Here is a 15342-nt window from a genome sequence, read left to right on the forward strand (position 1 = left end):
ATCCAAGACATTTAACAAAGTGGAAAGGATTCCTAGAATCACTGTCTTCATATGAGGCACATACTATTTAAGCTCTACAGGCTTTCTGCTTCAGAGTTTACAAGGCAGCGATAATCAAAAGTGCTATATCCACAGAAAAGTAATAAGCAAGCAGCTGATTTTTTAAGTATTTTTAGTCTTCTGCCACAAGACTCATTTGTAGGCTGCTAGTATTTGGAAAAAAAAAAAAAATTAAAAATACCCATATTTTTCAGGGTCATGCTATAGAAGACAAATATCCTGTGCTAGATCTTTTACAAAAGGTAGCACCCCTTTAGCATTGCAATAGCCTTAATCAATAAACAGCTGTAACCAAGCTGCCTTCAAGTGACATAAATATTTGATATGTCTGGATGTCACAAAGTCAGCTCTGCTCCTGGCTGTATAATGAAGGCATATACAACATATCTTAAAGACTACAGGAATAGAAGCAGTAGTCATGTTAAATCAACGTGCTTGTTTCCAAAAGCCAAAAAACTATTCATCTCCAAGCAGTGCCTACCGCTTACCCTTTTAATAGATTTTGAAAGTTGTGGATAAAAACAAAAAACTGCAACCATGCATGAAGTTTCCTAGAAAAAAATAAAATCACAGAAGACGACTGGCAGTAGCCAAAATTATTATAACTATTTCTTGCATGCTCCAAGCATATCTACCATGATACCATTTTAAGGCAGCAACTCTCAAGCTACAGACCCGCAGTGGAACCAAAATTAGAACTGTAAATTGAAGACTTTACAAACTGTAAAAAGGAATGTCCATCTAAAATGTCACATTTTACAGTAATCCAGAACTGTCAACATTTTAAGCACATTTCTGTATCTGTATCTGAATGTGTTCACCGGTAAGTGAACACATTCACACTTCACAAAACCCACCATTTTTATTTTGTTTTCTAATGCAACTGTAGCTAGATCAATTGTTTGCAAGAGCTGTTCCTTTAATAGGAGCAGAGTAAAATTAATTAATTTCTTATCTGGTATGATTTTTATTGGACAGCAGTTTATAATTTCCATGTATTGCACGAAGTGATCTATGTGCACATCAATCCAAAATTGCTAAAATGAAGCTAAAAACATACTTGATGTCAGGTGTGGCTATCACAAAATATGACAAAGAAAACATTTTGGATCCATACAGTAAAAAGGAACATCTGAAAATTTAGATTCTACTCTCAGGGTTCAGTTTGCATAATTTATATTTGTCACCCCAATATTAATTAGTGTCAAATCCCATGCCAGCAATATTCTTAAAATCTATGAGAAAGTAGTTTAGTTTCCAAAAAGCAAACCAATTGATACAGAAGGAAACTTGCATTTCTGAGAGCAACAGCACACAGTAACACACACAAAGCATGAATGCAATTACTTATAATTCTTTTTGGGGGGGGTGGGGGGGAATTAATATTTTAAAAGCAAACAACAAAGAGTGCAGCTTACCAACTTCAGGCTTCCCAGGATGTAATTCCGAAGTACGGTTTCCTTCAGCAATGTAAACAGGAAAGCTTGAACATTCAAGATACAGCTGACAAGCAGCAATGAAGGCAGGAAGGTATTCTTTCGGTGTTTTTTTCTTGTTTGTTTTCTTCACCTTAGCATCAACTTGTGATTCTCTGTCCCATTTTGTGGTCTGTCCTTGCTCTCTAGTGGGGTCTACTGGAAGCTCTGTCCCTAAGGGCTGAGACAAGGAATTACTCTGAATGATATACAGGTTGATAAATCTGGTTAAAAACTGCTGGACATACTCCAAACAGCACTGCATTGCAGTCTTTTGGATCGTTTTCCCACTTCGAGTTGCTGTCCCCTGTGTCATCATGGAAGGAGGCTGTACAATGGTTTCCTCAGATCCTACAGTTGATGCTGTCTCGGTCTCTGAGGATGTGCTACCAATAATAGGAATGCCCGGTGCACTGTGACCTTCATTCAGTGCTCTATCAATGTCATCAGTTGTATCTGCCTGGTATTGTACAAACTCAGTGAACCCACTTTCTGATGATCGACTGCTTGGAGGATTTTCACCATCTTCAAACACTTCATTAGGATTTTCAAGTGAGACTGACGGCACCTGAGCGAGATAAAAGTTTAATGATTGTTCAAAATGGGTTATTCAGGTTCTAGAGAGAAAATATTTATTTGCTTCTCCATTTAAAAGTAACAATTTTATTCCACAGTTTTAAATCTATTTATATAAATATATTTTATGCAAAATTATGTTTGGTGTTTCAGTAAGCTTGCCAGACGAAGCTAACTGTTTAAAAAAAAAAAAAAGCATTGTTTATCAAGTAAAATACTTAAAATATTACTGCTTTTAACATATTCTTCATATCATAATCATGTCTATTTTTTTATGAAAGAATGCTGAAAGGCATAGGCACAGGTATTATTAATTTATACAGCACCATAAACTAAAATATTTATACATCAAAGAAAACCCCTCACTTCCAGCAGGAAGCAGGACATTGAACTATGTTGCTTATGGTCACTTTAAGCTAGCAAGATTCTTTTAATACTTTAGATTTTAGCATGTTCTAAAAAAGGACTAGATATTTATCTGTTAATCAGAAACTGCTGCAGTCATAAAGGAGTAAAAAATGCCTGCAGGCAAAGGAGACAAAAAGAAGATGTCAGCCAAGAAGAACAGGAATACTTGAGAGAATAGGAAAAAGTATACGCTTCTCTGATCACACTTTTGAAGTTCCCACTGTACAAGTAAATAACCACATTAAATTATTTTAACCTAATAACTATCTAGATATACTACTAATAGAAGAACCACAATTATTAAAGTTTTGTCTCATTAGGAAGGCAGGATCAGTGTCACTTAATGTTACAACTGTAAGTTGTCAAAACACCTTAAAGTGAACTGTGGAGCTATAAATGAAGAATAAAATCTTTCATAATCTAAAAACATTTTTCCCACTTCCACATTTATACTAATAAAGCCAGCTCAATTTCTCAATAAAATTTATGCTCTTTGACTTAAGAAATTGTCTACTAAATGTGGATGGAATCTTAATTCATAGATGTATATATGGTACAACTTTAACTAGCATCTTTCTTTTTATATACCAATCTTGAGATTTGGAAGTTGAGGATTTCTTTTGAATACAAAGTTATAATTATAAAAGAAGAAATAAACTTTCATTTAAAAACTACTAACTATTTGCAACTAGAAAGAAAAAAACCCCATCTCCTAGAAACAAGAAAGAATGGTTGTTCCAGCAACAACAGTTCTTCATGACTCATTGTGTGCCTTAATTCCTTATCAGTTCAGAATATGCACAAATCTGATGAATGATTTCTATTCAAAAAGAACCCATAGCAGCTTTCTGGGCTGATCTAACCCCCTGTAGTCTTGCTGGTAACTGGTAGCACAGTCTCTGTGTCCTGGCGAGAATGAGAAACAACTTGTCGTGGTTTAACCCCAGCCAGTAACTAAGCACCACACAGCCACTCACTCACCCCCCCTCCACCCAGTGGGATGGGGGAGAAAATCAGAAGGAAAAAGGTAAAACTCATGGGTTGAGGTAAGAACAGTTTAGTAGAACAGAAAGGAAGAAACTAATAATGATAACAACAATAATAAAATGACAATAATAATAAAAGGATTGGAATATACAAAAAAAGTGATGCACAATGCAATTGCTCACCACCTGCCAACTGGTGCCCAGTTAGCTCCCGAGCCACCCCCTCCCCACCAACTCCCCCCAGTTTATATACTAGATGTGACATCACATGGTATGGAATACCCCGTTGGCCAGTTTGGGTCAGCTGCCCTGGCTGTGTCCCCTCCCAACTTCTTGTGCCCCTCCAGCCTTCTTGCTGGCTGGGCATGAGAAGCTGAAAAATCCTTGACTTGGTATAAACACTACTTAGCAACAACTGAAAACATCAGTGTGTTATCAACATTCTTCTCATCCTGAACCCAAAACACAACACTGTACCAGCTACTAGAAAGAAAATTAACTCTATCCCAGCTGAAACCAGGACACAACTTAAACAAAATCCATGGATCAGTGGGAGTAAATGCAGGGAAAGAACATGTCCACATACTTCTCATCTAGCTATCTTACCAGCAATGGCAGATGTTGTCTGAGATCTAACAAGCCCAGAAGTTGTCTTGCTATCTGACATCCTAATCACTAGCTGTCTTAAATACAGAATTTGAGCATAATCTAAAAATCTGAATAACTTTGTCATGAATAAAAACAGAGACACCATTATAAATGGTGAATTGCATCTAGCTTTACCAGAGATGGAGTAAGAATGAAAATGAAAATTTGAGATAGCTTTCACTGTATCCTGTGTTAATATATACTAAAAAACTTGGAAAGACCTAAAGGGTGACCCTGTCTTATAAAATACAATGTAAAAGAGATCAAAAACATGGTAATTAATGTCACTCTATCTCTTAACAGAAGCCATGGCCACATATGAGTCAGTTGTAATTGAAAGAAAAAGGCCATTGAAGGTTCAAAGGGCAACATTCAATAGAAACAGGCTTTATTAAAAAAAAAAAAAAAAAAGCAGCAAAAGAACAAGAACGGGCAGGTATCAGCTGGCTAGAAAGACTAAGGATAGGATCCTGCATAAAGGATGCTGGGAGTCCTAACGGACAACATGAACATGAGCCAGCAGTGGACCCTTCTGGTAAAGAAGGCCAATGACATACAGGACAGTATCAGCAAAAGTATAGCCAGCAAGTCAAGAGAAGTGATCAGTCCCCTCTGCTCAGCAGGTTTAAGACCACATCTCGAACACTGTGTCCAAGTTTGCACTCATTAGTACAAAACGAACATTGAAGTACTGAGTAGAGTCCAGTGGAGGGCCACCACAGGAGCACCCGACATGAAAGGAAAGCTCAGAGTTGGATTTGCTCAGTCTTAAGAAAAAGAATGCTAAATTGTGGAGGGGGAAAAGGTGTCTTTATTGCTGTCTATGACTTCCCATTACATAGTTAAAAAGATGGAGGCATGCTCAGAAATCCACAGTGAAAGAACAAGAGGCAACGAACACAAGCTGCAACAATGGAAATTCTGATCAAATAACACAGTGCAAACAAGCTGTGCAGAGAACTTGTGGTATCTTCACCCTCAGAGGTACTCAAAACTAAGCTGGATATGATGCTGAGTGACCTGACCTAGCTTTAAAGTAGAATCTAACTTTGAAATCAGCCCTGCTTTGAGCAGTGACCTGCAACTGTCACTTCCAACCTAAATTCTTCTATGATGTTCCTCTAGTTTCTTCAGCTGGAGAACAAGGATTTCAAGGCATGTCACTTATACCTTACAGAGCCACGGTTGCATAGACCAAACTAGACAATGTAAAAGAGAAAGAGAAAATGCTGCAGGCTGGTTTGTTTCTTCTATTTCTTTATTAAATGATTCTAAGAACTTAACGGTGACAGTAAAATAACTGATTGGTATTAATCTGATGCACATAAACTGGGTGAGAGGAGAATTTACATATGCCTGATACATAACCAAAATGGAGAATTCTTTCGAGTCCAGTTATTCTACATAAGACTCTTGAAGTGCATTACAACTTCAAACCTTAGTTGATTAGTTCATTCTCATGCCCTGATTCTGATGCGATTTATACATATATAATATTAAATCTAGATAAAACCCCTTAAGAATCAAGACCTTTTACCACAATGAAGTGCACAACTATAATTTCTTTTGATGATCCAAGTTTCACATGTATTGTTGTATATTAAACTAAATCTAATCAAAGACTTGTAGGTGGTTCTGCACAAAAGTAGAAAGCCCACTTTTCCTTTCCACAGAAAAAGAATTTTTCCAAGATGCTGCAAAACATAATTAGTTACCTTTTTATTTTCCCATTCTTTGATGGAGCTGCTGTGTCCACTAGGAAGCTGCAGGACACCATCTGTACCAGCAGATAGCAATGGAGGTTGAACCTTACTAAGGATCTTCGAGCAGAGTCTGAGAGAATCAGTAAGCTCAGACAAGTGCAATGTATGAAGATGGCTCGTCAACGCAGAAATCATCCTGAGCAACAGCTGAGGCAAGTGCTCTGTCTGTATTTCGATATAAGTCTCCTAACAAAGTAATAGCAAAACTCATTAATTGTAACACCAGATTCCACCCTGAAAGTTATTTTCTCTAACAGTGCTACCTATCATTTGCTTAACTGTGTTCTAAACATGTGGAACATGGAAAAAGGAAAATTAATATCTTAATATCCAAGAATAAGAAATACATGCTTTACTTACAAAATATTTACAAAATTAACTTTACAGTTGGGTAAGCAACAAATAGAAATATATTTAGCTCTTTTTCAGAATTTTACATCTTGTTCATTACACAGCAAATACATTACAAAACATAAGGCTAAAGAATGCTACTACTATTATTTTAATAACCTTAATATAAAATCTTAAGAATGAAAGATAAACAAGTTATTAAGAACTAAAGGGAAAACAGGCTGATTGCCATACCTGACACAGCACTCTCATACTTCTAGTAGGCTTTGAAATGAGAAAGCAAAGAATTGAGGAAAGACAGGTATAGAAAACAGTTCCAACAGTCTTTGCTACATTAAGCAATGCCAACAGAAAAAGAAGATACATCTTACCATGACATTTAAAGGAGCCTTAAAAGAAAGCTGCATACCTAAACTAGCATATCAAACTACAAAAGACTATACTTGTAACAAATACAGTGTAGTTTTAGAGAAAAGAAATCGAGGACAGGCAAAAATTTTCAGGTATAAGCATCATAAAACCCACTTTGGTTATATCCAACCAGTTTATCAAGAATCATACAACGAAACCAAAATGTGTCCTAAAGGTGTCCACCAATTTATGGCAATATATTTTCAGGAAAAACAATTAATAAAGCAGATATAGTATTTCTATAGACTGTAAATATACAGAATCCCAGTATTAGCAATTAATAAAGCAATTCTTACCAAAGAAACTATATCCAATAAAAAATCCACTAACAAGCAGAAATTTGTCAGGGGTAACTCAGATTGCTCACTACCACCTCCAGGCCCAGTTTGAAGTCTGGCATGTAATGTCCTCCTGCAAAATTCAAATAGGGTTTTACAATATTTTTCCCTCCCCCTCACATTGACAATGTTTCTGTAACTTAATGCAAAGCTGTACACATCAGGGATAATCCCCACAAACAAATAATCAATCTCATTTTAGTGTTAAATAGCTCATTTGGCCCCATTGCATGCTTTCAGAAAAAGCAGCAAGCAGCCTTTCACTGTAAACCAGTCTTCATTCATAAAATAAGGAAACTCAGGCTACAAAAAATTGCATTTGTGACTCCACCATATACAGCAATATTTCCTAGTATGACCATGGGCACCAATAATAGAATTAAGGGATAGTGTTACTGGAAGCACAGTAATTTTGAAGAGATCTAAACCCAAGGCATTAAACACTTGAGATAAAGACAACCAAAAATGAAATAAAAGGCCCATGAAGCTTTAAAGCTGTGCAAGAAGAAAACAAAACAAGCTCTTATAAACATCTGCTTCAACTCCAGCTGACTGCATTGTTTTACTATTGACAAGAATTCATAATCTGATGAGTTTTAGTGCTGAGTGAAGTAAGAACACAAATCCCCTGTGAAATCATGTTGCAATCTGACTATATTACAAGCAAAGGATATGAACAAAGGAATAAAATTTTGTTTCTCCAATTCATTTATTCTGCTGGGTGTGGTGGTGAGGGCAGCGTCACATTTTCAGCAATAGTTAGTTATGCTAATCCTTTCCCTCTGTTTTGGAAGGGTTCATGAACATATATGCCAGGACTGGAAAATTGATTTATTTGAAATAATAGAAGCATTACAGAAACCAAGCCTGAAACAGTGACATTAAGTATTTATCAAAAGATTTTAAAAATCATATTTAAATTGCATTCTGTCAGTAACCTACGTTTGAAAAGTAGAACTCTCCTTAACCCATACCTCCATTGGGTTACTGTACCTCTCTAATAACAGCTAATTTTCTTCTTAAAACTAGCAGCCTGCTTTACAGTTCAGTGAAATGGTCCCTTTGTGTAAGTCATAACACAAATTCTTTTTCACATTCTGTGCTCCTGCCCAGAAAGACCTACCATTTCATAAATTACTCACAGATTTGTTCAACTGTAATACCTCATAAAGGATGACTTGAATTCAACTCACTGAGCCCTTATCAAAAATAGCTTTGAGAGAAGGCTCAATAGCACTGAGCAACACTTACACAGTAGAAAACACTAGATACAAGAAATCCTATTTTTAATTTTTAGTGGGTAAAAATAATAAGAAAAAGCCTAAGACAAATTCAGAGGGATATCTGAATCGCTTTAAAAGTAATAACTGTGATTTAGCAATCAGACTAGATGATACAAAGATAACTTACAAATTCATGGTTTAAAATCAACTGGTTATGTTTTCATTTAATGGTGTATCTTTTTAAACAGGAAGACAATAACTTACATAACACAGCAGCTCATGTAGGAAAAATAAACAGAAAAAACATTCTCCAGATCCCATTTATTATTAATAAGGCAATCTGGTATCCATGCTTACAGTAACATCTACTTATATGTAGAGAAATTCTCACCTGCTAGTTAGTTGGTTGTAGACTGCTTTCTTTACTTTAGCAATTCAGTGCAATACACAAAAATTAAGTCACAGACATGTTGGAAAGGATTTCATCTAGTCCAACCTCTAATACTGAGCAAGACTACTAACAACGCTAGATAAATTCAGCCACAGTTTTGTCTAGCAGAGTCCTGGAAATCTCCCAAGGAAGCTCCACAGCCTTCCTGGGTAACCTGTTCTACTATGTTCCCGGCAAAGCTTTTCCGAAAGCCCAACCTGAACCCCTGAGGTGCTTGTTGCTGTCCTTACCATCAGCCGTTACCAAATGTATAGCTGTATCAACTTTGTAAATGCCTTTCAGAAAGTCACAGGCTGCTATTCGAGCCCGCTCTTTGCCAGGCTAAACCAAACTCACCTACCTCAAACTCCCATGCAGTGACCATCTTAGCAGTCCTCTACTAGAGCCTCTTCCGTTTCTCAACACTCCTGCTCAAGCAGAGTGCCCAAAGCTAGACATGATATTCCACACGTGACCTTAGAAATGCTAAGTGAAAGGAAAAATAACTTCCTTTCACATGCTGACCACGCTCCCCCTAACGTAGCCCAAGACACAGTTTTCTTTACTTATGACAGCACACTGTGGGCTCATAGACAAGTTAGTGTCCAAATACCTTAATACGTTATTAAGCTATTCCATAAGCAATGAAAAAAAATCTTCTACAAATTTCATTTGAAATCCCTACATCATCTATCCCTTGCCACAGCAGTAACACCTGCTCTCCAGTGGTCCCTTGGTCCCCCTCCCTCCCATTAATATTTTCAGTTCTTGCTTATTTACTATGTTCCCTCCTGTAGCCCTCCTTGCTACATACAGGACTCCCACACTTTTTCTTCCCTAAAAGAGCGGGGCAAAAGATAACATATTCCACTAGCCACTCTTGGTAAAGCTGATGGGTTTGCTAGACACCCAATGAGTAATCCTGTACTGGACAGACAGAACAAAACAAACTAGCTTTGAGATCAGGAGTTTTCCCTTCAGCAGCGGTGCTAATTCTGTCTTTTGATTTTACCCAGACACTGAGTTCGTGAGAACTCAAGTTGCTGAGACCACAAATCACATCTGATTGAAATTGGCCAAAATATTAAAGGGATGGGGAAGAAAAAGACTTACAGACTAAATGATCACATTAGAGTAACTTCTTTGAAGAAAAAAAGCTTATAAAACAAAAGTCAACTTCAACTTTACACATACGGAGATTAAGTATTATAACCTACCTACAACATTCTTCAAACCAACGAGCAATGTAATCCCACATATAATAAGGCTCAAAGGAATTAAAGAGAAGATTGGCAGTTTTAATCAATTCTGCTGTTTTCTTGTTTTCTCTCAGTTTGCTGAAAGAAAATAAAAAGAACATTTTATATTTTTACATTTCATTTCTGAGTTAGGTAACTACGCATCACAGTGAGTTTACCCACTGCCAGTTTACACTAAGAAATTATCCTCCCCTCATCCCTACAGTGGTTGTTGCTCTAGGGCTCAGTATATTGGCAGGCTCCGCATATCAATGACTTTTCAAGTTGCTAGGTTTCTTCTCTATCCTTTCTTTAGTATTTGTCTTCTAACCACATTTTTAAATATCCATTTTCCCATGGCTGTTCCTACAGCTGTTTCTCCCCCAAGCTTTGAAATTCCCTCTTCTCCCTATGTTTTAAGATATTCAACTCAAATCTTGAAGCTCTTTTTATCCCCGTCTCTGGCTGTCTTGTAGCACTCTTCATTTTTACTCTAGAAGACAGCTCATGAGTCCACTTTTTTTTTTTTTTTTTTTTTGAAGAACACAGATGTAAAGAATGTCACAACTAATCTATACCATTGACATACTGACTTCCAGCTGTATCAAGCAAGCATTTTTGTCATGGATAAAGAATAACACATATGCTAAATATTTAAAAAAAAAAAAAAAAAAAAAAGGCCATAGCCCTTCAGACCTTTGCATTGAACACAGAAGTTGCAATTAATGTCAATGGATCCTGTATCATGAAGAAACCAGGTCACAGTCCCACAGGCTTCACAGTCATGGTTTCAACAACAAAAAGATGTATTATTTAATACAAAATACAGTATACTCATTATTCACCTGCTTAGCTGTGTGTGGTCTTTGTTGAAAGAAGGTTCTGCCTGAAGCTCCAGTTCTGCTTTGCACTGTGTATATAATGTTCGAAACACTTCAATCAATACATCCTCTAGGATCGCAGGGCCTAGGGAGAAATACCAGCAATCACAGTCTTATGCATTATAGTACCGCTAACAGTCCACATCTAAAAACTACCCAAATTATTAGCTAGCTTTGGTCACTGAAACCATAAAATTCCTTCTGTTCAATTTCACAAACTACCTCAATTTCAGAAGGTTTTTTTGCATTCCAGAAATACACAGGCAATTGCTATTCCCAGGAGTATACAAAGCACAAGCAGAGTTCTTTTCCCATACAATTTGTGTACAATGACTGCTGGATATAAACACGCCTAGTTGAAAAGCTATGCAGTCACTTCAGTATAGCCCATGTTCAAGCCAACACACCCTCTTTGAGGGATTATTAGCTCAGCTCAGCAACATGTAAATGTGACTACATGGATTCCTGATCAAAGGTAGCTTTCAACCAAACAGTTTCAAATACCCACCCATAAGCTAGCTCATGCTGTTATCATATGGAAAATATACTCGAATATTTAAATGCAAATACGAGGTTAAATATTTTGAGCATCTTCCTTCCTTTTAATTTGAGGCACGTTTTCTTTAATTCCAGATATAGTCTGCAGGATACTTTTTGAAATAGCGCCTCCTTCAGATTTGACCTAAATCTCAAGTTTGAAGAAAAAACCCCAAACTTATTTCGAAAGGAGTTCACAAAGTGATTCTGCTTGAAATATCCTTTGCTTTTTCATGCTTTCTCCTAACCTCACTGAGCTGCCTTCAGTGAAAGTGCACACATTAAGTAGAGATCCTATTAGCTTCTTTCACCTCAGTTTGCTGAAAGAATCCTCATACCTCTGCTTACTTCATGAAATCTTAACATACACATTGGCTCTGAAAATTTAAACTGACCTCCAGAAATCACAAATTACCAGGAAGATAACAAATTATTGTCAGATACTTTGTTCTTTGCAGTCTGTCTTAACCACTTCCATTCAAGTTGTACTCTTTAATTGTTGGATTTTTACGCTTTTATTATCCCGTCCCCAAATCTTAGGATAGACTTCAGAAATTATTTTGATCTTTTCAGTCACCTCCAAAACCGTTATTCCAAAGAAAAAGGCAAAATATTCAACGCTTAACTGTTGTAAATACTTTTGCCTCATCTACTTTTGTCCCATACTCCTCTGCAGATACTTGCTAAAAAGTGCATTTAAACACTTAAAATGGGGGAAAGGAAAATTAAGAAAAAAAAAAACCAACACCAAAAAAACCACTAAACAAATGACCCACAAAGCCAAAAAAATACTGGCTTCCTCTGGATAAATTCTTCCAAAAAAAAAAAAAAAAAAAAGAAAAATTGTTTTCTTGTTAATATCTCTTATCTCTGTGTATATTAGAAGAGCAGATTATTCCCAAAAGCAACAGCTGAGATTTAAAATAGTGAAAATCACTATTTGATTAAAGAAATGGAAAAGATCCAATCTGCATTTCTTTCAACATGGAGTCAGTTCTCTTTATGACTTTAATTTACTATTTCCTGTGTTGAAGTAGAAGAAATTGCACTTGGTAAAATGTAAATCTAATTAATACGTTAAATTATTAGTTTGGAAGATCTAAGATATCTAGCTAACCTGCCAGTACTAAGAAAACAGTTTTTTCAATTTGACCATCAAGAGAGAAAAATTCTCAAAGGAAAACCATGTAAAGCAATTTAAAGACTAGAAATTATATTAAGTAATGTGAAAATTACCTAGTTCAGGCTTATCCAGCAAACTGATAAGAATTCGAAAAGGCTTTAAGTCTTGCATTAATGTGCTTTCTTCTCCATGCCCATTAACTTGTAATATTCCAACCATTGCCTATGAAGACCAAAAGCATATAACAACAACAAAACCAGAAAACAGTTTTTTAAAGAAAGATGCAATAAAAAAGCTGTATATAAAGGGAAAATTCTCAGTAGTGGAGACCACTATTTCATTTTACTGCAGCTCATTCTCTCCATGCTTAAGTATTCTCTCAACTTTGCCTATGAGAATATTTCTGTGGAACAGAACTTGGTAAGTTTTATATACTTAAAGTCAAGATAAAATATTATAAACAGATACCAACTCAAAATTTCAGAAGAATAAAACAGAAGAGATGAAAAGTGATGAAGAAATTGTTTGAGAAGGTAAGGCATGTAGATATTGAGGGCTTAAATAATAATCTGTCCATCTAGGATATACCCACCTATGTGGCAGAAAACTTTCTTGACTAAGTTGAGTAGAAAGCAATGATAACTTCAAAACAAATGGAAAACTGAGTTTCTACATTGAAGCAGTTTAGGGAACGAGCTGCAGAATTAAAAAAAGTCCAGTGAAAGTGCCACAGATTTTGCTTAGTTTTCTCTGTGGCTGGCTTCACTGTCTGAGTCAGAACTAGTTTGTTTCTTTTAGAGCTTCTTAAAAAGGAGAACAAAGAAGAGAAAGAAGAGAGATGGGAAAGAAGAGAGGCAGGAAAACAGGTTTGACCTCGCTATCTGCTATAAACCAAGTATTATCAGCCAGTATCCTGAAAGAAAAGTCTTCTGTACTTGAATATGCCTTTAGAAAGTCAGAATTTTCAGTACATTGTATCAATGAATAAGATGGGGGTGGAACTGGATAAAAGAACAAAGAGACTGCTACGGAAGAAGGCAGAAAGGAGAAATGCTTTTGAAGTCTTTCAAAAGACAGCAAATGGTTTTAGAAGGCATATGCAATTTGTGTTATGTAGAGCAAACCACTGATTTTAACGTCCGTAAAAAAATTTTAAAGCAAAAAAACAAGTGAATTATCTCTGTTATAAAAAACGGCCACTCTCTATTCTACTGTAGCAGTAGTGCCTGCTACCAAAAAAAAAAAAAAAAAAAAAAAATAAAATGGACTATACCAACTCTACACTGTTGTTAAGTCTTTTCAGACAGAAAAGCTTTAAGGACTGATTAAGCTAGAAAGATAGACAGGTTTAAAAGGAAGACCACAATCTATTAACAAATGCCTAAATGTTACTAAAAGCTCACCACATTTTGTATAAAAGGTACATGTCAAACTGTATCTCATTCAGGCCTCTCCTCTACACTTGAATAATTTCCAAATCATCTGCCATGAGAGGCAGAAGGGTGACAAGAGAAGGGTGAGAGAATGCCAACGAGGTGCTTGCTGCACTGGAATTCTGGGGTCTCTTCCTCATCAGCAGAACAGCAGATCTCATTCAGGTAAAACTGAAAGTGCTAGCTCTATGCTAGATATCAGCTGTAAGTTGTGAGGAGCTAAATATTCTTATCCCAGCTACTAATATTGTAATGCCCACTCCCATTCCTATATATAGCACCACAATTCTGACTGAATAACAGAAAAATCCTGACCTTATCAATTTGCCTTAATGATAAAATATCTTCCTGATTTCAAGATCAGACTCACAGCATCTTGAAAGACATCTGTATACTTTAATTACTGTGAGAGCACAGTTCTTGAGGTCAGATGATCTCAGCTCACTTAGCAAGGCTTTAAGGGTCAAATAGTATGACTGCCAATTTGCTCGTCTATTCCTGACTGCCAATGGACAGCAGAAAAGATGTCCCCCTTGCTTAGAGAGGACGAAGACCCTTCTTACTCAGACCTTCTAAATACTATCTGATCAAATTTTTCCAATTCCCAAGACACAGAAAAGTTTCCTTATCTACAGAAGTAGAAGAGAATTCTCCAACTCCATTTTATGAAAGAACAGGCTCCAGCGCACTGGGCTCATAATCAAGTATCTTCCATGTGTGCTACATTCATAGTGGAAGAGAAGAGGGACAAATCTAGTATTTGTCCTGATCATACTGTTATCCTAAACAAACACATTATCCCATGTCTTCATTTTTCCACTGAGGAAGTTTTAGAAGAGTAGGACACAACACCATAAAAAGACAGAAGTTACATGGCCACATTGAAATGGCAAGTCAAAAGATAAAGGTACACTAACTTTGATCAGTATCCATTTATAAAGATATATGCGACAATAAAACATCGTATAGCTACCTGGACTAACATTTCCTTAGAGAAGGTGTTGAAATAGTAAGTGGCATGCTCCTCAGGATTGCTGTGCCTTGTACTTCTGGGTCCTATAAGGGCACCATTGTTATCAAAACCTTCAAGCAAACAAAAGACAAGGCAAATGAATACTTGTCTCAATAGAATAATTTTGCCAATTTCTTTAAACTAGAAATCAACACACTAGCACTGATAACTTACCAAGATGAAGTCCAAGTAATGTTGGCAAGAGAAAGATGATTTCATAGAGTTTAATACAGGAAACTAAGTGATACTTCCATGCAAGCAGTTTGCACACAACTTACAAACTTTAGTTTTATGCAACATTATTAACCAAATTACTTCTTGTACAAAAGAAACAAATGTTCACAAACACTGCACGAACCACATAGTCCTAGAGTATCTTCAAAAAAATCTGTCCCACAAAAATATTTCAATATTAATATTATTATGAGAACACAAAATTCAGTATTTTA

General features: G+C 36.3%; 1 protein-coding gene across 5 annotated transcripts in view; it reads right to left on the reverse strand.

The window, feature by feature from the left end:
• The window catches only part of DOP1A (DOP1 leucine zipper like protein A), a 70313-nt gene that overhangs the window by 32206 nt on the left and 22765 nt on the right, over nt 1-15342 (reverse strand). For 2 of the 5 annotated variants that reach the window (XM_052781623.1, XM_052781624.1), the window contains exons 8-15: nt 14855-14964; nt 12562-12670; nt 10753-10873; nt 9887-10006; nt 6975-7089; nt 6502-6531; nt 5869-6102; nt 1479-2103 (exon numbers count right to left, since the gene is read on the reverse strand). In XM_052781623.1, coding sequence (XP_052637583.1) covers nt 1479-2103; nt 5869-6102; nt 6502-6531; nt 6975-7089; nt 9887-10006; nt 10753-10873; nt 12562-12670; nt 14855-14964 — 1464 coding nt within the window. The remainder of the gene's footprint in view (nt 1-1478; nt 2104-5868; nt 6103-6501; nt 6532-6974; nt 7090-9886; nt 10007-10752; nt 10874-12561; nt 12671-14854; nt 14965-15342) is intronic. The other 3 variants (XM_052781626.1, XM_052781628.1, XM_052781627.1) reach the window with 2 other exon arrangements.

The sequence above is a fragment of the Harpia harpyja genome, chromosome 3 (genome assembly GCF_026419915.1).
Source record: "Harpia harpyja isolate bHarHar1 chromosome 3, bHarHar1 primary haplotype, whole genome shotgun sequence".
NCBI lineage: Eukaryota > Metazoa > Chordata > Aves > Accipitriformes > Accipitridae > Harpia > Harpia harpyja.